Source organism: Perca fluviatilis, chromosome 12, assembly GCF_010015445.1.
Source record: "Perca fluviatilis chromosome 12, GENO_Pfluv_1.0, whole genome shotgun sequence".
In the NCBI taxonomy this organism is placed as follows: Eukaryota; Metazoa; Chordata; class Actinopteri; order Perciformes; family Percidae; genus Perca; species Perca fluviatilis.
The window spans coordinates 5,948,648-5,972,852 of record NC_053123.1 but is presented as its reverse complement, the minus strand read 5'-3'; the positions used below and the strand labels follow the sequence as shown (position 1 = coordinate 5,972,852).

The following is a 24,205-nucleotide window of genomic DNA, read 5'->3' as shown; positions in this document are numbered from 1 at the left end:
TTTTAACCTGCCTCTCTTAGTTATGCTATTATAATTCTAGACTGCCAGGGAAGTTCCTTCCTTCCTATGACACACTGAGCTGCTCTCTCATCTCTGTTTTCACTTGTTTCCTTTTGTATGCATCCTGTCCCAGAAATGCTTGTTACTAACCTAGCTCTGGGGAGTTTACTCCCCGGAGTCCTTATATTTCTTCTTTATTCTCTGCAATTCCCGGCCGCATCCTGCTGCGTCCGCCGCATCCACCCATGCTCTGCAGCGCCACGTTACATCCCGCAACGCCCTGCTGTGATGTTCATACGCACAGAGTAGTCAGGATCCGGTATAGGAGACTGCACTACTCAGCATTACACGATTTGCCCTGCTATGACATGAACTTCCACGATGGCCTTCAAAGTCACTGTTCCATTATCTTTAATGTGACTATTATTGCCACTGTATGCCACTTTTCCGCCGCACTCGGCGGAAAAGGGAGAGAAAGAAAAAAGAGACTGCGCCGTCATTTATACATGTTTTAATATCATTTATTCATGACTAACGGAGGCTATAGGCCACTTGGAAGTTGGAACAAAGAAACAGGCTAAGTCCTCCATAGACCAGCCTCCGTTTCACCTCCTCAGGATCCATTTTCACGCTAATCGAAACGCATCAGCTGACCGCACATTTACCATGCAACCCGAAGCGCAAGCCCGAGCCCGGCCCGAGCTTGTGTAATATAATAGAAATTAAGACCGAACCCGTCGGGTTCGGGCAAAGATCTTCAGCTCTACCGCCTACCAAGAGTCTGGGTCTGCCGAGGTTTCTTCCTAAAAGGGAGTTTTTCCTTGCCACTGTGGCAATAGCCACTGCTAATGCTTGCTCTTGAGGGAATTACTGTAATTATTGGGGTTTTGGAATTTATAGTGTGGTCTAGACCTACTCTATCTGTAAAGTGTCTTGAGATAACTCTTGTTATGATTTGATACTATAAATAAAATTGAATTGAATTGTTGCATTATTCATTAAGATAATTCTAAACAGATTTCTGTAGTTCAAACAACTCGGAATCGTCAGTTATAACGGCCCATGTGTTAACAAATTGTCAGGTTTAAATCGGGGTCTGCGTCATAATTACAGTTAATGTGTCGGGCCGGGCTCGGGTAGGGTCGGGCTTGATATTTTCTTTTTTGGGCCTGATCTAAGCGTTGGTTGTCGGTGGTCCAACACGGCTCTTGTTGCCCTGCAGGTGATGCTTTGCTGAGACATGCTCCTTCTCCCTCACTCGCACTCTCAGGTCTATAATTACTCTTATGTAGATTTGTTAGCACGCAGTGTGTGTGTCAGCACACATCCACAGGAGAAGGGGAAGCCAGAAGAGAGGGAGGGAGGGCTGCATGTTGGTGCCTGCAATTGTAAGAAAACTCCCCCTGAGGTGTAAATAGGAAGCCCTCCCGCCTTTGTGCTAATCTTAAAACACTTTATGTTGGAAAGTTACATGTTGCATAATATGATTACATCATTAATGACAATCACAACAGTATTACAGTAAGTACTCTTAAGTACAATTTTGAGGCACTTATATTTAATCGGCAGTTTAAAATTTCATGTAATGCCACTTTATACTATATTTCAGAAATAAATATTTTACTTTCTGCAATTTTCATTCATAATGCACTGTTACAGATTAAACTACCCAACAGTATATTAAAATTAGCTCCTTCTCGACCAACGTTACTATATAATATAATTTAATTCATCTTGATGCATCAGTAATAGTAAGAATTGTATATAGAAATATAATACTCACAATAAAGCCACTGCTGATAATGAGTTTTTACTTTTAATAGCTCCAGACTTTATTTATTTTATTAATTATATAAAAGTAAATGGCTATACTAAGTTCACACTGTGGTTTTGCTACTTTTATTTAAACCTGTAGTAATTGACTTTTGTGGGAACTTGTGGGCAGAATAACAAGTTGTAAACACAACACTGACAGATTATCACCTTATAAAGTTGATAACGTGGTAGAAAGCGGTTGCCTCCGTGTTTGCTAGCAGGCACGCGGAGCATTATTAGCATTTGGGGTCGTGTATCTGGCCACCTGGCCCATTAAATCTGGCACATTAAATCCTATATTCGCTCTCCTTTTAGCGCTTGTTTGTCTCCACCAACCACTACAAAATATCGGTTTCTTTAGCAGCTAAATGCTCCACTATATTCAGCTGCTAAATACAGCTGCCTGGAAACAGGGTTAATGAAAGCTGTGAGACTGAACCAAAACAGAGAAGCCAAAATAATGAACTGAAAGACACTTGGGTGTTGGGTGACAATTCTTTGTAGTGTCATAACCCGGCTCGTGGGCCATGACAAAAAAGGTATTTATTATAAGAATGCCAAATAAGAAGTTATTTATTATAATATAAAAAGACTAACTGGGCAACACAAACATAAAGAATAAACTAGAGACCATGGGGCTTTCTCATTTCCCAAATTTGTACCTCCTCGATCCTCCGGCTTGTGACCTGGAAATCATTTTCAGCGCGCCATGCTGAAGGACGTCCCAACTCCTAAAATGCGCATCGAGGAGTGAGGATGGAGAAGGCTCCACGGAGGAATTAAAATGGAGGATTACACAGATGTATCCTCTGCGGAAGTCTTTTCACCCGTGGCATGTAAACAAAGAAGCATGAGAGAGTGAAAAGGCCCGGACGCCGGAGAGCTCCGCAGCAATTCAGCACACGGCAGATAGTGCGGGACAGGAAGTCGAGCACAGAAACAAAATAAAACATCTGGTACATTTTCAAAATAAAATACACCGTACTCACGGCGGATCATATTTCCCTGCACTACACCTGGAAAACGTAGCACAGAGCTGTGAATTCGCAAGATCTCGTGGGGTCCTCGTGACTACAGCTGTAAGTCATGGCCGCAGCCGTGCTGCAACTAATCCGGACCTGGTTGGTACTGACGGATGGCGGAGCACGCAGCGGAGCCGGTCCGCAGCCGTTCTGCATTCAGTGGAAATCCGGAGTTAAGAGTTCTACACCCGGCCGGAGCCGTTTCTCTCGGCGAAGCGCAAAGCTTCACCGCACTCTCGGTTCCTGCTGTTGATGATAATAACGTAGTGACTATTGATTTTCCAACTTCATACAAACACCCTGTGTTCAAAAGTATTATCACTGTACATTTAAACACTACAAATTACGTTTAATCTTCGGTGAAAGCCGGTTTAGCATACCATTAGCGTCCTTCCCCGAGGCTTCTGTCTGTGGCCAATTAACGTGCTAATAATGCTCACGAATGTTCGAAAACATATTGGAATTTCACCCACCGAATAAACTGGAGCGTAGACTTCTTGGGAGGGTCCGTTAGTACAAGCAAACGTACAGCAAGTCATATTATGCGTCGGATATTTGCTTGAAAATTGTCCGAAAGGCAAAAACGCGGTCAGGAGGTCAAGTGCATTCAGTCGGATTAGCTTTAGCTGAACTGACAGGGAGCCCAGGGCTAGCCTCGTCTCTCTCACTACATGCACCTGTCAATCAACGTGACCACGCCCTTAATTATGCAGTAATTTAAGCCTGACTATAATTGAACACACACACACAGATTTACAAGGTGAAAACAATACCAGTATTGCTGTTGCGGCTGGTAAAATGAACATTGATTCTCTGCAATACACTCTGCATAACACTGGACAGTCATTGGCCTTTTAATGTCACTTGTGTTGATGGTAAAAAGCATATGTTTTGTAAGAGAAAGCCACCTTGACCTTAGGGTGCACTTATTGTCTTTTAAGTCTAACAAACGCTGTAGGAGCTCCAATTGGCAACAGTTTTCCCTCTGAACTACAAAGGCAACTTCCTTTGGTTTGGATGACACACACAGCCACATGGACGCATAGCAACATCAAAAATAGTTGAAAGAACTAGCTAACCGTAAAAGGTTTGAAGGGGATCTCTGGCTAGGCAAAACCTTCTTCATTATTCAATAGCTTTTTGTCCGTTTGCCAGCCATAAAGTGTTTGAAGTGGCCGAGTTTTGAGAGGAACAATTTACACTGACAATGGTTTGAGGTACTGCAAGGCAGTCTCTTGGCTGCGGAAGCACAATTAAGTTTTTGAGACATAGCTTCACTGTATACAGTAATAGGGCAAATGCATTAATGCTAAGCAACTCTGGAAAGACATTACTCATTTCTGTGCTATGAGAGCTGTGAAAGCATTGCTCAAAGGCAATACCCAAAGCCAACAGCTCTAGACAGGTAGTTTCTATGGCGCTGAAGACAGAATCAACAACACAGTATTTAGATGACAGTTGTTGGCTGAAGTTATATTTTGGGATATTATTTTCTCCCTGGAACATGCTGTCATGGATTCCTATAAGTGCCTATAGAAAACAAGATCTTAAGCACGACTATAGAAACGTTAAGATCGTTCTGTACTGTAGTTGCATATCAGTTAGCTTTTTAACATTCCTGCGCCACAAAGTGTTGCCTTTTGAACACTTGCATTGCAAGTGTCAGTGGAGTGTACCAGCATCTACCAAGGAAAAAGGAAAACTATGAGCAACAGACTTAAATAAAATGATGAACTCAAGCTCTCTCTTGAAAATATTTAATGTGATCTGCAGCGGCTCTCACACTATGAATATCTTAATATAACTTGAAATGGAGCAAAATTCTAAGCATGTTTGCTCAGCTGGATGCTGGAATTTGTGACTTTTGGCCATCAGTCTGTAGTGAATATACTGTAATTTGACTTCTTTAAACGTGAAGCTCTTGTTTGTGGCCACACAGTCCCATTGGAAGTGTTGCCTTTCTAATTGGATTATCCGATTGGAAAGATTTCCCTGTGCAGCTTTAGACATATAAAAACATACAAAGGAACAAATACCTTATAATCTACGGTGAATTTTGGGCTCAAGGAATGGCAATGTCGGCTCAATCCACCACTCAAATCCAGGGTGAGATATCTTGTCAAATATTGTATGGATTTCCGTGACATTTGGCACAAACATTGTTGGTCCCCAGAGGATAAACCCTATCAACTTTGGTAATTCCCTGACTGTCCCTTTAGCATAACCGTGATCATGGCTCCCAGACAATATATCTTCCTAAATCTGGTGATTCCTTGACTTTTAATGTTGTGGAACCAGCAGGCTGACATTTTTTGATTCAGAGTAAAACTGTTTTAATAGATTGCCTTACTACTTACTTACTAACGGCATTCCCATCAGCAAATGCTAGCATGGTCAACATGCCTGCTAAACATCAACATGTTAACAATGTCATTAACTGTTTTTCCATTCACATAGTTTTACGCACATTTTTGAAGTATTGTATTAGAAAAGCTGTATAAAATGGCAATATTCAATAAAACCTCAATTGTGCAAAAAAAATGTCTCTGATGAAACTACGCTTTGTGTCCCAAACCTATTGATTGAAATGTGCCTAATTTGCATTTCTTTTTTGCAACATTTCAAAAGTTTGCATAAAGGAGACATATCTTGCTCATTTTTAGGTTCATGCTTGTATTTTGGGTTTCTACATTCTTACATGCTTTAATCTTCCAAAACACATTATCAACATCATTCATCTGAAAATGTCAGCTTCAGCACCTGTCTTAAAGGTGCCGTAGGTAGGATTGTGAAAATCCAGGACTTAGCCAAAGAATTTGAACATCGACAACTTCTCAGTCCCTCCCCCCCCAAGGAAGAATGAATGTGTGTGCATGAGCAGTGATTGACACACAGTTACACCGATGTTAGTTCATATGACCCCCCCCCGGCCCTGATTGGTGCGTCTGAACAGGGAGCTGTGGATTTTTGCAAATCGCACTACAGGCTGTAGATGGTGCCAGAGGAGCTGGATTTTTTTTTTAATTACCTGCCTAATGTAGTTCTACTCAAACATAGGGTCATTTTCAGCAAATATGACAGAAAGTTAGTTTTATAAGTCTTACCTACTGCATCTTTAAAGCCCCCTTCCCAAAAATCCCAGTCTCCTATTATGTATATTTAATTTGTGTTGGCCAAAACAAGTCATTTCTAATGCTGAATGTGAAGACAAATGCCTGTTGCAATGTAGAAGCCACTTACTTTAAGAGTAAGAGTGTGCACCGAAATGTATGCGCGAAGACACGCGTGAACACGCACAGAAACATTTTAGAAGGTGTCATAGCATGTGTAAGGAGCTCTGGATATTCACTGGGGGCCATTCCCTCTCGGGTGTGATTTACAACCTACTCCTGTTTTTATTAAGCTAATTACAGACAGGTAGATCAGGTACCCAAAAAAACCAATCCTGACTCAGCATGAAAAGCCTCGGTGCTTCCTCACTAGTCTGGACTCACCACCGATGACTAGCAGTCGAGCTCAGCTCTTTAAATCAGTCAACGCTTTCCTGTTGAAGTGTGTCAGACAATCTCAGATTATTATGTCTGTGATGACTCTGACGATGCTGAAAAACGTCTTTGTGTTTACCCCTCCTTGGGCTTTCACACTTACCTCGTTTTGTCCGGACGTTCAGTCTTTTCAACAGCCGAAATTTGGACCCAACGAAAAGAGGTAGTCTCGGTCCGGATCAAACTGAACCATGGTCCGGGTTTGTTTCTAGCGTGAAAGCAATTTTTTGGATGGTTTGGACCAAATACAGGAAGTTCTGGCAGGCTAGTGTCTGGCTGAGCAAGAGAGTAACGGTGGAGTGGCGCTCAGAGCAGACAGCTGTCGTCAGTTAGCGCAGAGAATAAATGTAGTAGTTTACTTCTTAAGTGGTAGTAAATGGACAGTGTAGGTTTCAGTTTGTCTCTGAATAAATGCTGCAGCTCCTCCAAACCCAAGTAAAGTTCCTGTGTCTTGCTTCTTACCAACACAACAAAACAAAAAGAGCAGCGGTAGCATGGGGAGAGCAGCGGTCAGTTGGAAACAAACTCCCAAAAAATCTGAATACAGAACCGAATGTGAGAGGACGGGGAAGGCCGTCTACAAACCAATCAAGTACAAGTAAAGGGAGACATGGCTCACAAATGTGATGATGACAGGACGTAGTTTTGTCAGAGAGAGAGAGAGAGAGAGAGAGAGAGAGAAGGGAGAGGGATGGATGGATAGATGGATAGATGGATAGATAGACAGACAGACTTTTATTGATCCCAATCAATATCACCCAGCAGCAACACTTCACGCATACATTTCAGTGCACGCTCTTCCAGGTGTTAAAGTAAGGGGCTTCTACATTGCATAACTGCAGTGTGAAACCAAAACTAACCGGATCAAATGTATACAACGTAACAAAAACACGAGCATTGGTCTGGACTTTGGTTCGGACTTCTATGTCTGAAAAGGCCCTTACAGTCCCAGTCATTGTTGGCACAGAGTCAGTCTCATTTTTAGGACTGGCGTTGTGTATTCATTTGCCATCCTGCTTTGTCTGGGTCTGTTCTGAATTAACTTGTTAGTTTGTTGTTTGTGTATTGTCTCTCAACAGATGATGAACATACTTTTGGTATAACAGCGACAGGATAGCCCAGCATACAAACCTAAGTGGGCTGCATGTAGCGCTGCGCTGTTTCACAGAAAAGATCTTAGCAGGCCTGTTCACACTGTCGCCATTGTAATTACAGCCGTTGCAACTGCCTGACTGTCCAGTATAGAATTAGTGACATGACGTATGAGGCACACAGGATGCCTCGAGGACACCCAATGACTTTGTCTTCTAATTCCAGAATTAAGATGACTTGTAAAACGGCCTGTTATTAGAAATGTTGGCTTGTGATTAAAGAATAGTTACATGTAGATGAATGTGAATGAGTATTTTAGAAAGCAGTAGAAAGGGTGTGTGTGTCCCTTCCATGCTCAAAGAACTGACTCATTATATGCTTCTCTGAGAACCTCCAAAGTATTTAGTGTTACACTGGGATTAAAACTAGAAAATATACCAACAGGTTGAATTAGCTTTGACTAGAACGTGAAGTCTGTTTTCAAGAAGGCCTAGGCAGAGTCTACGTACAAATGCTGCAGATGAACCATGTCTAATGTGTGTATTTGTTTGGTTGTAGAGGTGCATGGGACTGAGAATCCAGTCACCAAAAGACCTCCTTTGGCTGAGGCTTGGATTTGGCAGGAGTCCGCCAGGAAACAACATCTGAATGAGCGCAAAGCCAAGATGAAGACGAAACAACTAGAGGACCCCCGAACCCAGAAAGTGCTACAGGTCAGATCTAAACCTGCAACTATTTTTGAGTGACAATTCAAGATTGACTTCCTCACCACCTCTTACTTACTCTAATTCGTTCTTTTTACTATCATGTGGCTGTTTTAATGCATTTCAAGGGTAAAAAAACAGCAGTGCAAGCCATTGAATTTATTTGAAACATGCATTGTGTTACGCATCTAGATTGATCGACTGGATCCGAAATGAAGCAGAAGTGGTCTGCTATTATTCTAAAGGATAAATCTATATTTACATTGGGATTGGTTTGTAAGGATCCATAACTGACACCAGTCCATGTATGAGCAGAAAGTCCTAAGTAGTTAACCCCGTTAGTTATTATAAATCTTACACACTAGGGCTGGGCGATATGGCTGAAAACTGTATAACGATATAAGTGTTTCATATCGGTCGATATCGATAATTATTGATATTTTTTTATGACCTATTTAAAATAAGGACCAGGAGAAAAATATATTAAATTTAAACATTTTTATTTTAAACTTAACCTTCCTCTGATTATAATCCCCTCAGTTATAAAAGCAGAAATGTCAACACAACCATGGAAACCACTCAAATAATTAAAATTTAAACATAAGTCTAAAATCACAGTGAAGAAAGAATAAGTAAGAATTGCTTAATAAGGTGTAATAAAATGGTGCAAAGTGTTAAATATAAACATAGAGAAACCTGAAACCTGAGAAGAACTATTTTCTGCAGGTTTAGTGCTAGGTTGGTAACCTGGCTTCTGGACAGTGCTCAGCACGTCTGCCTCCGTTATTTCTTTGTAGCGTTTAGTAAGGCGCTGATGCAGAGTACCTCTCCATGGCGGTCTGCTGCTTGTGCGGTGTAGCAGCTGCAGATGTTGTTGGACGTTGCTGACAAATACGGCTGTGCTCCAAAGTGTGAGCGCGGCTAAGGTGGGAAAACAAGTTTGCGGTAGTGTTGGTGGGGACGACGGTCAGACTTATAAAATCCCCAAAACTGCCATACTGACTTTTCCTGTTTTATCAACAATTTCGTCGCTCGCTGCGGCACTCACTTTCCACTTATCGCTCCACGCCGCCGGTTCTGTTATTGTAGAATGGTAGAATCCAACACGAGACAGCGATGTGGCGCAACCAAACTTGATACTGTTACATGATTGGCTGTTAGTGTCACTCCCTACGTTGCTAGGTTACCAGAGAGTGAGTGCCTTTGTTCATGCAACCAAACTTGCTTTGCAACTTCTGGTTTCTTCCGAAGAAGAAAAACAAGTTATCGAACGTTTTATCGAACGCATTTTCTATTGATATTGATTACGTGTCTACCGCGATACATATCGTTATCGTTTTATCGCCCAGCCCTATTACACACAATACTTTTGTAGTTGTGTTGCAGTGGTGGAATGTAACGAAGTACATTTACTCAAGTACTGAACTGAACTACAAATGTTTAGGTACTTCACTTTTGTCTTTACTTTTCATGCCACTTTCTACTTCTACTCCGCTACATTTCAGAGAGAAATATTGTACTTTTTACTCCACTACATTCATCTGACCGCTTTAGTTACTTTACAAGTTCAGATTTTTGCACACAAAACACATGTAGTTTATAAAATCTCATTTTTTTAATTATAAAGTAAACTAACCAACAATATAACGGCCTACAAGTCCAGCTGAAATGATTAGACCATTAAACACACAACAGTTTGGATCGTTTCCAGATTCTAAAATGTGAAGATTTTTCTGCATTGACTTTTACTTTTTTTACTTTAAGTACACTTTCCTGATGATACTTAGACATTTTTACTTAAGAAAGTTAAGTAATTAAGTATTTTTACAGTGTGGTATTAATACTTTTACTTAAGTAAAGGATCTGAATATGTCTTCCATCACTGTTATGTTGTAACCTGTGCCTTATTTGAACAGGCACAGATACTGAAGAAAACCTCCAACCAAACAGAATCTTAGTGCAGTGTAATTTTGCATAAATATAGCTCTCCAAAAATGTTTTCTTTTTTTATTCCAAATGTTGCATCCCAGCAGTAGTTGTGTATGGCACAGTGCAGTGAAATGTCTGCCTATCAAATGCAAGCAGTGACAAACAGGTCAACATTGTCTGGTACAGTAGTGCCCTCCTCTGGGCGCTCTTTCACTCAAACAAACATAACACACGTGCGCAGGCATTAGCACTGGCATCACATGGTCTTACATTCATTATCTGGGGCTTGCCCTAACCTTAATCATGTCTAATTACAACTCTTATATAAAATAACCCTCACTTTAAAAAAAACAAAAAAAAAACAGTTTGAATCCTAAACTTGTATTTCTTCCCTTATGTGGAGCAGATTTCTGTGCCCATATAGAAGATGGGTCCCTATTAAGTGATTTTGTGAACATTTTGTCCCCACAACGTGACTAATACAAGCACACATCAATGTGCTTTCATATAACCGTTATGTGAAAATGTATTTGTCGATACATTCAATTGTTGTCCAAGAACGTGAGAGTACTTTCTGTGTTTTGATAACTGTTGCAGGGCCTCATGTTTGAAACTGACTTTAGACCAATATGGCGATGTCTTTCCACTTTTAGAATACTTTTAGCTCTAACTCTGTGCATTTATTGATGAATTTCTAACAAACAAAATTACGGGGGCCCTGAAGGACAAACCCCAGCATTTCAGAAAACAACAACAACAAAAGAGAAAACCCAGCATTACACAAAACAAAATGACATTTCACACAACGCAACATTTCACAAAACATGTTGTGTTTTGTGAAATGCCGTTGTGTTGTGTGTCCTTTAGGGCCCCTGTAATGTACAAAGTGAATAGAAGCGTCATTAGCTGCATTAGGAAAGAGACTGGTCTTAGCTTCAATAATTGCTCATTATGAGCAAATTGATGATGAAAAGTGATATTGTTCTTTTCTCAACGGTGGAATGCGTGCGTTGGCGGTTTAATGCAGTCTATTCTTTAACACTCGCTCACCCTTTTACAGTTTCAAACAGAAAATGAAAAAATTTCCTGGAAAATCCATAATAGGGTGCGGTACAAGCACAGATATTCTTCCTGTTTCATGCAAATGAGCTTGGGGCCTACTATGCATGTGGAGGCCCAAATACTGCATGTCTCAACATGGCAAACAATTGTGTGCATTTGCTCATTTTCTCCCTCACTTAACTCCTCGCTTGCAGCAAAACAAAATAAAACAAAAAAAATCATAAGCGAAAGGGGTGCAAAACAATTGTGGAGATCATTAGAAGCAACAAAAGAGAGAATGCAGTAAAAGGAGTTGTGCAGCTGGGCAGGGGGAGGAACTTCAGACAGCTGGTGTCAAGCATGGATGCACTTCATTGTTTGTTCTTGTGAGGTCAAACACTGTACACAAAATACATGTGTCGCCGTCAGCTGGGGTCGGGTCCCATTTGTTACCTTTTATAAACCCATTTGTTTTTGTAAAGTAAAAGTCTCCTTTGCATCCCATTCATATTATTGTTTTTACACCGGTTGTCTTGATTTTCACTTCTTCTTTTTCCTAATCTTTGGCCTCATTAAACCTTTTTTGTCAATACTGCACTTGATACAATAATACTAAAAATTAAGCTAAACCTAGAATTTCAGCTTTGTTCATGGATCCCAAATTATTATATAATTAATATGACTCATTGTCATTGAAACAGAAAACCTTAAAGGGGAACCACACCGATTTTGCACATCAAGTCCGTTTACTGGCCAGTGGGAGTATACTACGTGAACAAGTTGAATGAAGCCTTTTTGTGGCTCCATTGGGAGCTGCACTAAAACTGAACATTTGGGGGGGTGGAGCTGGAAAGAAGTGAGATTTCCAGACCTCTGTAGCTCCTCATCTCTGCTTAAGGCTAGAGGCTATATCAGCCTCTGCCAACAACACGCCCGAATCTCTGACCACAGTCTTTGGTCAAGTTGCATTGTGGATAATTTGGCGACAGGTTTTGACAAGGAAGAAGGAGGAATGGAAAAGCAGATATTTCTGATTCTGATGCATCGATTTTGATATTTGCATTTGCTTTTCAAACCGTCCATCATGAGTCCGACAAAGTCATATGAGAGCAATACAATTGGTGGAGTACTCTTTTTAACATCTATAGAAAGTTACGTTTTAGTGAAAGTTGAGGGGAAGTCTACAGCTGAAGTATTGTGGTCTTCTTGTTGAGCACAGTCCAAGTATAGCTTGGAGTGATTAGTTTTCTTCTGCTCTGAATAGCGCATCACTGTTGACATCCTCATCCTGTGTTTGAGGAACTGTAATACTTACTTACTTAGCCCACTGGCCATACTAGCGCCCACAGTTTATGCTTACAGTCCAGCCATTGCTGTTTCTTGTTGCACCTGCATTTTACCACAGCGCAAGAGTAAAGTTTTCCTGACAAAATCTGTCCGAGTCTGACCACACCATAGCACGACTACAGTGTAAAGGGCCAGTCAGACGGGATTTCACCAGAGAGAGAGAGAGAGAGAGAGAGAGAGAGAGAGAGAGAGAGAGAGAGAGAGAGAGATCCATATGTTCAGATGTCTGATAAGGTAGACTGGCAGTGGCAGACTGCGCCTCCTGCCCTTCTCTCTCATCTTCAGCCAACTAGACTGGACCCTTTGATTCCACTGGCTGCCTGATACACTGTGTGTGTACACATGGATACAATAGGCTTCATGGTAAGTGTGTGTCTGTGCACATCCATACAACAGGAATAGTCTGCACTGTATTCACGTGGGTGTATGAACGTGTGTGTGTGTGTGGCCGTGGCCGTGGCCGTGGCCGTGGCCACCTGCTGAGTCGAGCAGTCTAGCCACTCGTGTTCCACTCCAGCAGGCTCCCATCAATAATATTGGCTGAACTTTCAGCTTGCCTAACTGCAGCTCATAAAAATGTTAGCTATAAATGTGTGTTTTTGTGACATTTTTACAAGACACACAGAAGTATTTTATTTCTCCATTCTTTTCCTTGGACGGAGCACATTCCTTGGCCTCTAACTTATACACTTACTGTATTTCTTGTCTGGAGATTAGATTTGATTGACTTGGTTTAATTTATTAGTTTATAATAAAATAGTCGTGGACAGTCCCCCTTAATCCACTGTACAGTAAAAGGAGCAGCTTTAGCCTCAACGGCTAATTTCCAGCTGTAGTCCCTGGCCAGCTGACAATAGGCATTCTAAAATACAATGGTTAACAAATTAAGCAAGAATGATTAAAACATACAAACAAGTGGCACACAAACAAGCAAGCTCAAACAAGCAAGCACAGGTGATGGCAAAGGCATTAAAGCAGTCCATGCAGTTAAAACAATACAAAGGAGACAAGAGAGTAGTCACAGAGGCCACATTGAAAGCGCCTACAAGACATAACATGGAGGCAGGCAGCAGAGATGGAGCGGCAGCAACACTCAGTACGTTAACATGCGCACCAATATTCCACTATTATTCTGAATATGACAGCATTACGAATTTGATACCTGTCATGTAAACAGCATATTCCGGTTGTATATTCCGAAGATATTAAGACGTGGGTTATTCTGGCATTATTCTGGTTTTAGAGGCATTCGTTGGACATGTATACAGCGCATTTGGAATCTGCGTCTCAATCTGGGTTTTTACCGCAGTTTACGGCCTCCTGTCTGTTTACGGCTTATGGTCAGCTCTGTGCGTTGCTATGGTTGCTGTAACCAAACCAACCACAACAGTTTTACCTGATAAGAAGGAGAAACGGTAACTTTTAAACGTCATCAAAGACTTGGATATCAAGGTTTTTGGATATTGGCACACATCGCTACGCCGACCTTTTCAAGGAGCTGGTTGAAGGAATGAAAGAGGGACGCTGTGTTCACACGGTCCAACAAGTCCACCATCGCTGGTACACTTTGAAAGAATCATATTTTGCACGGCTAGATGTAAACGGGAATATTAGTGGGATATTCACTTTCATTAGCCATGTAAACAGCTTAGTCGGAATATTGTCTTTTTTGGAAAAAGCGGATTATTATGTGCATGTAAATAAATGACTATGACACCCATCACATCTGAGATTAATGCGTGCAGTTATAGTTATCAGACAGCCATGTTTTAAGGTGTGTTGTAAAGGTGGAATATGTATGTATATCTTTGATAGTAGTGGGCAGTGAATTCCAGTTTTGTATTGCCGTAAGAAAATGATAATTGACCAAATGTGCTTCTCCTTAATGGAATTGGGTCATCTTGTGTGGTGCTTCTGGTGATCTGACTGCTGCTGTTATGTTGGATTATGAAAGAGTTCAAAAGAGGAGGAGCAGTGTTGTGCAGAATTTTGTAGACCAGACAGATTTGGATTTGATTACATCTTCCCAGCTCAGCAGTTTACGGTTATTTAGGATAATGCAGTTATGTGAACTGTTGGGCTTGGAAGTAGTTTTTCTTTAGTATTTTTGTCTACCTCGAAACGTGCTAAGTAGTTACTGTCGTCACTATCGGTATTAATGATTTTCTCCTTGCTCGTCCTTTTCAGAGCGCCTGCCAGCAGGAACTGGACAGGGTCTTAGAGGAGGTCTCCAAAATAACCTCTGAGGATAACCGAGGCCCGCTGGAGAATCTGTACGAGCTCAAGTTTCCTAACTGTGACAGACATGGACTGTACAACCTCAAACAGGTGAGCCATGGACACAGCATTGGCCTCACATCCCGCCATTTCACTTGAACACACACACACACACTTGAACACGCACACACACACACACACATACACACACACACACACTGGTTGTTGAGTAAGAATATTGTGGCTGGTTGAATTCATGGTGACACACCTACGCAAATTAATCTTCACATTTGAACAAACTCTAACTAGAAAACTCAAAACTCTCTTATTCTCACATTAGAATCTCACACACTTTATTAGACTGAACATGGCAGCTTCATCATTGAAAAACATGGTTAAAGTGTACAGTATGTATAATACAAACTGGATACGGCATTCGAGGCGGAGCTCCCTTCATACATATGAGAGTGTTTAGTGGCGCATCATGGCCAAAAATGACCCGGATGATCTGCGCTGCTCCGTACTATGGGGCCCATAGAGCAGGCGCACTAGTAGCCGGTCAAGACGTCTACTTCTGGTTTAGCTGGAATTAGTTCAACTTGAATGGGGGTTCAATTATTTAATCGCGCGGCTCTTCTAGACTTTTTCAAATGTTATGGGACCTGTGGATCAAATTCTGATAGTGGTACGAGTCATTTTGCGGGGGTTGATGCAAAAAAAAAATGTATCCACTGTTTCACAGACGACTCTTTTGCCTTGTAAGTCTATGGGAAAAGTCTTTTTGGGCCAGAGGGCATCATGTGACGGGCTGGGAGTTGAAATTCTTCCGTTTGGCCACTTTGGCACTTCCGGCGGGCCTGGACATTGTTTTAAAAATTGTTCTTAAAATCTATGTCTTTTAAAATCTTTTTTTATTTATTTTTTTAAACCATTGCAGTTACAGTACAGGATCACCCACCAAACAAGACTGGAAAATATTTCAACAAATAAAAACACCCCAAATATTGTTAAAAACTATTTATTGCTCGCAGGAAAAGGACAACATGAGAGGTTTACAAGAATGTCTTAATATCAGACCCCACTGGAAGACGGGGTTATTGAGGGAATAAATCCTGGAAGTAACACGGTGAAAAAGCCAGATTGCACAACCCTCACATCATTTAAACCCTCTACCTTCTCAGTGCCAGTGGGTCTCAGTGCACTTACATTAGGCCGAGCTTTTTTTTTTCTTTTAATGAGCTGCTTGATGTCATCAGTGTTGTACCTTCAGTAGTCTCATAGACCTATACATACCTTACTTTAAAAAAAAAAATCCAGCTCCTCTGGCACCATCTACAGCCTGTAGTGCAATTTGCAAAAATCCACAGCTCCCTGTTCAGATGCACCAATCAGGGCCGGGGGGAACTGAACTAACATCGGTCTAACTGTGTGTCAATCACTGCTCATGCACACGCATTCATTCTCCCTTGGGGGGGGGAGGGACTGAGAAGTTGTCGATGTTCAAATTCTTTGGCCAAGTCCTTGATCTTCACAATCCTACCTACGGCACCTTTAAGACAGGTGCTGAAGCTGACATTTTCAGATGAATAATGTTGATAATGTGTTTTTGAACATTAAAGCCTTTCATCTGATGAAAAATTGTAGGCAATGCGCGCAACTTCCCCAGGGCTCCAGAACTCCAGGGGTCCCAAAAGATGATAAAGGCCTGAAGGTTATGCTTTATTACCACATGTGAAGGCCCTGTCTTGAAGAGGTCCCCTATGTTTAATTCTAGCTTTAAGGAGGGAAAGATTTGCTAACAGGGGCCTTCTAGTTGGTGCCATGCCCATTTGGGTCGGTCTTTTCCTAACTGAAGCTGCTGATCCAATTTGGCCTACATGTAGGATTGAATGTGCATTGTTTTATAACCAACTGAGAATGACCGTATTAATCTAGGTTGTCTTGTGTAAAAGTGCCAAGGTGTACAATATGTACTTTCCCTAATATATATCATTTTCCAAATTAGTTTTGATATCCTACTCTAATGGTGATAGACATTTGTTTTGAGTGTGAAACTGACCTTGGGAAGATGGAATGCTTTAAAAAAAAAAATCTGGATAATATTTGGTGAAGGTTGGTATAAACAAGAATGAATATTTTGCCACTCTCTTTGTATATACTTCCTTTGCGCTGACTAGAAATGCATGTTGTTGATTAGGGCTGCAACGGTTCATGAGTTCGGTACGGGGGTCACGGTGCAGCGCACACAGAATATATGAAAAAGTAGCTTGATGCACGTAAGCTGGAACCAAAGTTCACAAGCGCGAGTTTCACCTGGAAAACTTTACCTGTAGTTAGCAACATGTGCTGAGGGGATGTAGTCTCGCATTGCCAGACCTTCCTCCACAACGCCACGGAGGAGGGTCTGGCTAGTCGCCCTCCCCCATTGTACTGAAGTTGCACCAAACCATGACTCCTTAGCCTCGGTATGCACCGAACCGTGACTTCTGTGTACTGTTACACCCACATTGCTGATACAAGCATAATTGAAACACACAGACACACACACACACACACACACACACACACATTCAGTTTACATGCTAATTAAGGTCCCAAAGATACCAGATATAGTATATCAGGCAGCGTTTTAGTAAAATTACTATAACATGACACCCATCTAAAATAACAATAAACAGTGTCAGTAATCGGGCTAGAGAGTGTTGTTTGACTGAATTTGGTGTAGCAAGTGTATACTGATGAAACATGTACACCTTCTCTCTTTGGCTCCAGCCAGCCGTTTATTACCCGGTAAGTAACACAGGATAACAGTTAGAGTAGTTCTCCACAGCGGTCGTCACAGCCAGTCTCACAAGGACTGTGTTGGAGACGCCCCATGCAGGCCGTCAGTAAATTTTTCTCCATACAGTGAACCTAAATATAACCCTAAATGTACCTGGTGAGTAACACAGGATAACCGTGACAGTGGTTCTCCACACAGTTCGTCACAGCCAGTCTCACAAAGAATGCTCAAACAAATAAGAATGTATCGAAAAAAACACAAACACAAAATCGACATACTGCATTTACTCAAGTAACTGAAAGCTGAAGATCGCATACATAAAATCCCACGTGTACCCATAAGAAGACTATTGGAATAAATGTATAACTCAACTCACCATGGAGACACCACATGCAGACGGTAATAATTCTTGGTGTGCACGGCTCAAGTCTGCAGGGGTGCAGCAGAGGCCAGGTCTCCATGGCAACCATGTACTTTTATAATTACTCTCTGGAAAATGAGCTAATTCAAAATAAGACAAAAAGCAGTATAAAACAAGGCAGTTAACAGTATAAAAAAACCTTGATGACGATATAATCATATAAAAGTTGAAATTAATACACAGTGACAGTGATGGCAAGTGGAATCATTAACTCTGCTACATCGGCACCTGGTACTGTATTTTGTAGCACTCTCCTTACCATTTATTCAAATTCCATTATTCAGCTGGATGATGTTTTTTTCCATATCAACTCCCAATGCTAATTTATCGCATTTCAAACATCAAATCAGAAATGCACGGCAGAAGATGGCTGCTCTCTGTGGGTGGAAACTTTTAAGAATGTCACAACACTGGCCACGCGTCAATCAGTGATGTGACAGCAGGTGTTTTCCACCCCGCTGTCAACGGCAAACCACCTGCTGTGACATCACTCATCGAGTTGTTGGCCAGTGTTGTGACATTTTGGTGAGCGCCAGCCCGTAGAGAGCAGCGGGGGGGATTCACTGGCGACTTACTGTTTCATGGTCAACAGGAACACGAGGGCAAGGAGAGACTTCAGTGGTTGCACACGTCAGCAGGTTATAAATTCTGCCGGTAGTTGCTGTATCATGGTGACCACTGACTTCCGTGATGGAAAAGGCTTCTGTTGTGATCAGTTTTATATTGGTCCAAATTGATCAAAAAATTTTCTCCCTTGGTTGCTTTTTCATCTTTACCTTTTTTTTTTTTTTTTTTTAAACCCTTGTGTTGACTTCGGGTCATTGACATTGACCCGTTTTCAATTTTTGTTTTATATCAGGAAATATGGGGCGTAGAAATAAGCGCTGAAATTGTGTAAAAGAAAAATGTAACAATTTAAAACGTTGGAAAAAGCAAAAACAAAAAAATTTAAGTCAGCCATTGCATGTTGCACTTCACTGCCTGCATATTGACGCGTAGAAACTGCCGACAATGTGCCATATGGTGGTGTCAATGTGTGTGATCTGGTCAGGGCACGCATCTTGATTGTGTTCACCAGTCCATTACCATGGCTGGGTCATTCCCTTGTTGTGTGTGGATTTCAAGACCATCTCACATTTCCAAAAAAATTTTAAATTTATCAAAAAAAACTCCAACATCAATGTACACTGGAACAATTTTTCACTGTAAAGTCACTGTTTCCATCCTGTGGCTCGCTTCTGGTGTGTTCCACACACACACACACACACACACACTTGATAAAGATCTGTGGCTTCGTGTGTACCATGTGTGTGCTGTGTGATGTGTGTGTGTGTGTGTGTGTGTGTGTGTGTGTGTCCATGTAAGTGTGTGTGTGTGTACGTGGTGTGGTATATAGTATATCTGCATGTATATATGTGTATATATATATATGTATATATATATATGTATATATATATATGTGTGTATGTGTATATATGTATATATGTATATATATATATGTATATTGTGTGTATATATATGTATATGTGTATATATGTATATATATATATATGTGTATATATGTGTTATATATATATATATATATATATATGTTATATATATATATATATATATATATATATATATTATATATTTTTTTGTGTGTATTATGTGTAATATATATATATATATATATATATAACAACTCTTGTATCAGACAAAAAATATATAATCTCCCACACAATTACCCTCCACCCTTTTGTTCTTATATTTTTTTTTCTTTTTTTAAAACTCACACACCCTCCTCTTCCTTCACACTGCTCACACACACACACACACACACACACACACACACACACACACATACATCCACTACGCTGTATGAGATGTCATCATGAGTGAGGCAACAGCTTCTGAGCTCAAGGTTACAAGGCAATAAAAGTGTTTGGCGTACTTCATGGGAAGACTTTTGTTAAGCCGAGGAACGAACTGTGCTTCCGACCGGGAGGTGGGGGCTGTGATTTTGAATTCTGCTCATCCGTAGAAATCAGTGGGACAAACAAGGTCACATATCCAGTGTTTTCTTACGAGCATAGTAGAGCAGAAAAGAAGATTTGAATAGGCGCCACAGTTTCCTAAAGCAGGGCTCTTAACCACTCGGGCCAATTTTCATCACTGGTCACAAACAACAGCATTGTTTGGGACCGGGGTCCTCGGTTCCCAGGGAGGAACACTGTACCTCCTCAACACTCGGCTCCCTTTTGGAGTTGTCCCTCCTTGTCGCGGGGTAATTACTGTAACTGTCACTGTTTTTGTTCTTTCTCATCCAAGGAAGAAAATGGAAAGTCTTTTCTTCATTCTTTGGGGCGGCCCCCTCCGCGGGCGACCCGCGTGCGCGGCGTAAACTGTGTCCACTTCAATTACGACCTTATTTCTCAGTGGGGGGCTCTGCAGGGGGTGGGGGCTGGACTGGTGTGTGTGTGTCAGTGACGGCATGTGTTGCTGTGGATGGTTTGTGATTTGGGGGCATGACCTGAGGATGGGCTGTTATTGGGCAAGTGGTGTCCCACCCAAATCACAGCCCTCACTCTCATCCAATAGGCCCCCGCCACCACCAAGATCCACAAGCAAACACACACATCTCAAGCCACCGTACGCCATGCTTCAGTAACGCACCCCCTGCTTCTCACTGTGAATCTTTACCCCTCCCTGTTGTTGTTGTTGTTTTTTTTTTCTTGTTTTTTTTTCTGTGTTTTCCAACTTGTCCTGTTTGTGTTTTTTTCGTCCTTCTTTCGCAGTGCAACATGTCCACCCGGGGCCAGCGGGGCGAGTGCTGGTGCGTTAACCCCTTAACCGGGGTCCAGATTCCAGCAACGCCCAAAGTCCGAGGGGATCCCAACTGTAACCGGTTTCAGGAGGAACTCCGAGCGATGCCCACCGCAGCTGAGGCTTACTAGCACATCCTATGACAGGGTTGGGTTTTCCTAAAAATTCCAAATCTGGGAGGATTTTTCCACAAATAGGGTTATTATATCAACATGTAAAGAAGTCGCTGTATTTGAAGGCTTTGTCTCTTCTTCTTTTTTTAATTTACACTAGGTTTAGGTTAAAGTATCGCTGAACTTACAATAGGATGAAGTTGGCATTGTTCTAGTTGTCCTGTTGTCAACAAATCCCCTGTCCGTCTCTCAGTGCCTTCCGACTACTCTAGCATGTCCTTGAGACTCAAGCCTGTGTACTCCTACTGAAGATGTACATCTGTAAAAGGGAGGAATACATGTTTAGTCTTTTTACATGTCCTAAAGCAGCTGGCCACTGTAGTTTTTAGCAAACTTTACTTAAACTGAAGAAAATGGTCATTTGTTGGGGACTATTTCTAACTGCGGATTAATACACATTTGGTTTACACGTACGTTTTTATGGATGGATGTATGACAGCAAGACGGTTTATGTGGGCTTATGTGGGCTTATGTGGCACACTTGCCAGTTGGATCTTTTTATTGTTGCTTTTAGTTTTTTAATGGGATTTGTTGACAATAAAAACAAATTAGAATATTGCCAGCCTTATCCTTTAAAGCTGCATTAATTGATTGTCGGGGCCACTTAGGGGCAGCAGAACAAGCTGTAAACCTATATTATCTTTTGGTGAATGTGTCAGACAGAGCAAGAGCAGCATTTCTTTCTTTTTTTTACCCCTTTGACAAAAGTAAGTCTAATCTTCACTCTTTAGATCTTCAACAACTCCTGAGAAAAATAGCTTGCTCTTAAGCTGCTAAATGCTCCTCAATAAACGCAAACTTTGCCCCGCTGCCGTTTGTTGCGGTGCAGCTAGTGCACAGTGGGTACAGTGGGTAGGTTAAAGAGAGCAGGGAGACGAACGAAAACCGGAAAGTTTTGGGTCAGAAAACCCAAACAATGAGCTATAAGAGACTGTATGCTCTTTGGAGCTGAGAGGAACTGCAGAGTTGAGAATTGTCTGTAGGTTTGTCTCTGAGCGACCACTTTCACATTAGTTATTTTATCTAATTTTAGTATGGAAATATTGATTAGTGCAGCTTTAAGGTCAACCTTAGAAAATGTTATGATTTTGTATTTCTTTTTAGGGTGACAATGTAACATCTGTTCAGTACTACAGAATAAAATCTCGACTTGTGGCTTACTCTACAAATATGTACAGTATATCTAATCGACACTGCCACAGTTACATGAACCAATAAATAAAAACATTCTGCATACTTTTTGAAGGTATAATCACATGAAAATAAGTTGATGTGAATTGTAGACATCATTTTATGTAATTTCTTATTTCTTTTTTAAAGAAATCGTGAAATAAACTTGAAGACGCCTCGATGTTGAGCTGAGGTTAAAGACTTACAGGTGCTCCTTGAATTCCTTTTTGACATCTCAAATATTTGCAAGCTAAATGTCCTTTCAGTGCCAACATGTTGTGTAATCTTGTTTCCATGAGTAAATGCTCTGCAAGCAGGCAATTAAACGTTGTATCACTGTCATGCTTTTCACTGATTACACCTTGTAAAGTTTCCCTGTTGATGCACCAACTTTGCTTCCTACATTGTTAGCTGTAAATTAATTAAATTCAACTCTGCTCCTAAACTCAAGATGTAAAATCCGACACCATCCAAGTGTTTCTATAAATCTGCACGCATCAGTTTGGTTAACTGCAGAGAGCTGCTGCTGTTGTTGTTGCTGTTTGTCAGCAGTTTTCCCACCAACACTTGTCAGTTCCAAACAAGTGTCACTGAAGACAAATGGCACTTAGGGTAATAACGCTGGAAACTGCTGTGCGCCATCACGATTCCTATCTGTGTGTGTGTGTGTGTGTGTGTGTGTGTGTGTGTGTGTGTGTGTGTGTGTGTGTGTGTGTGTGTGTGTGTGTGTGTGTGTGTGTGTGTGCGTGTGCGATAGAAGAAAAACGTGACTCTTACACTGAGCTGAAATGGAACCACTGTGCTGCAACACGTGTCTTTCGGTTTAATTAAAACTATATAAATTAAAAATTCATACGTTTTGAAAAAACCTGGAAAAGTTATGGAATTTGAAAAATGCAAATTCCAGGCCTGGAAAGGTTTGGGAAACATAAAAAGACCTAGAAAGTTTTGGAAAAGTCATGGATTTTTTTTTTTTTTTTAACACAGTATAATAATATGTGATTAATAAATGGATTTCACGTCTTCCTAACCTCAACGTTCTATTCGGGGTGTGATATTACGACCTGCTACCACATAAATTGTCATTCATTTTATTGTTAAACCTCTGAGGGTAAACTTCAACACAGATTTTTATTCTTATTGTATAATGTCGACTGACATTTTCAGGAATACATAGTGATGGAAATTTGCCGAAAAGTATTGGTTAAAATGCGTATGAACCCGGTTAAAAGGTATTCACTTTTAAGGATTCTGTTATTCTACAGTATTGAGAAGGAAAAAAATCCCGAAATTAAAAAAGGAACACCTACCTGACAAACAAATAGTCGAATATTCAGGTCCAGCCCTGTTTATTTTACCAACGCTTGTCAGTTCCAAATAAGTGTCACTGAAGACAAATGGCACTTAGGATAATAAGGCTGGAAACGTGTGTGTGTGTGTGTGTGTGTGTGTGTGTGTGTGTGTGTGTGTGCGCGTGTGCGTGCGTGCGTGCATGCGTGTATTTTGCTGGGGTTACTAATGACGTGTTGACATAAGGAGGGATTACGTTGGGGGGGCTGACATTGACAAATGTGATACTAAGTGGGTAAAGGTGTCTATGAATAAACCAACCCAAGTACGCCAATGCATGCATATACACACACACACACACACACACACACACTTGTCCTGCACATCCCGGTCTAAGGAGAGGTAACCAGCAGAGCGATATTGGGGGCTATTAATGATTCGGAATGTCCCTGACAAAACTAGATATAGGGACCTTCGTGGCAACGTGTCTAACTTTGTGCAGTGTTGTCTCACTTTAACGGGCTGTTCTGGAACAATTCTGCCATCCATTGGCTGTAAGCAATGGAATGTTTTTCATCTTATATCAAAATGTATTTGTAATCCATTGCACCACTGTGAAAACACACAGCAAGTTGGTTATTCAGCAGATGCAGCGTAATCACCAAGTTGTTATTCCTGCTGCAATTATGGAAGTATTTGCAACGGCTTGCACGTGACTTAGAATAACAGTTTCGTAACCTTCTGATGTGTCAACACGTCCTTTCATAAGTGAAAGTTATGGTGACGTTCTCATGAATCCCAGTGGCATGATGATTCTCTAAACCTCCAAGGGTTTTTAAAATGTGACTGCAT

At 41.1% G+C, this 24,205-nt stretch overlaps 1 protein-coding gene across 1 annotated transcript in view; it reads left to right on the top strand.

Annotated features, from left to right (window-relative positions):
• LOC120569855 (insulin-like growth factor-binding protein 2-B) overlaps nucleotides 1-22,405 on the top strand; it is a 39,098-nt gene extending 16,693 nt beyond the window's left edge. Inside the window, exons 2-4 of the mRNA XM_039817995.1 lie at nucleotides 8,033-8,187; nucleotides 14,683-14,823; nucleotides 20,693-22,405. Of these exons, the coding sequence (XP_039673929.1) occupies nucleotides 8,033-8,187; nucleotides 14,683-14,823; nucleotides 20,693-20,851 (455 nt within the window). The 3' untranslated portion in view covers nucleotides 20,852-22,405. The remainder of the gene's footprint in view (nucleotides 1-8,032; nucleotides 8,188-14,682; nucleotides 14,824-20,692) is intronic.
• Nucleotides 22,406-24,205: the final 1,800 nt, after the last annotated feature.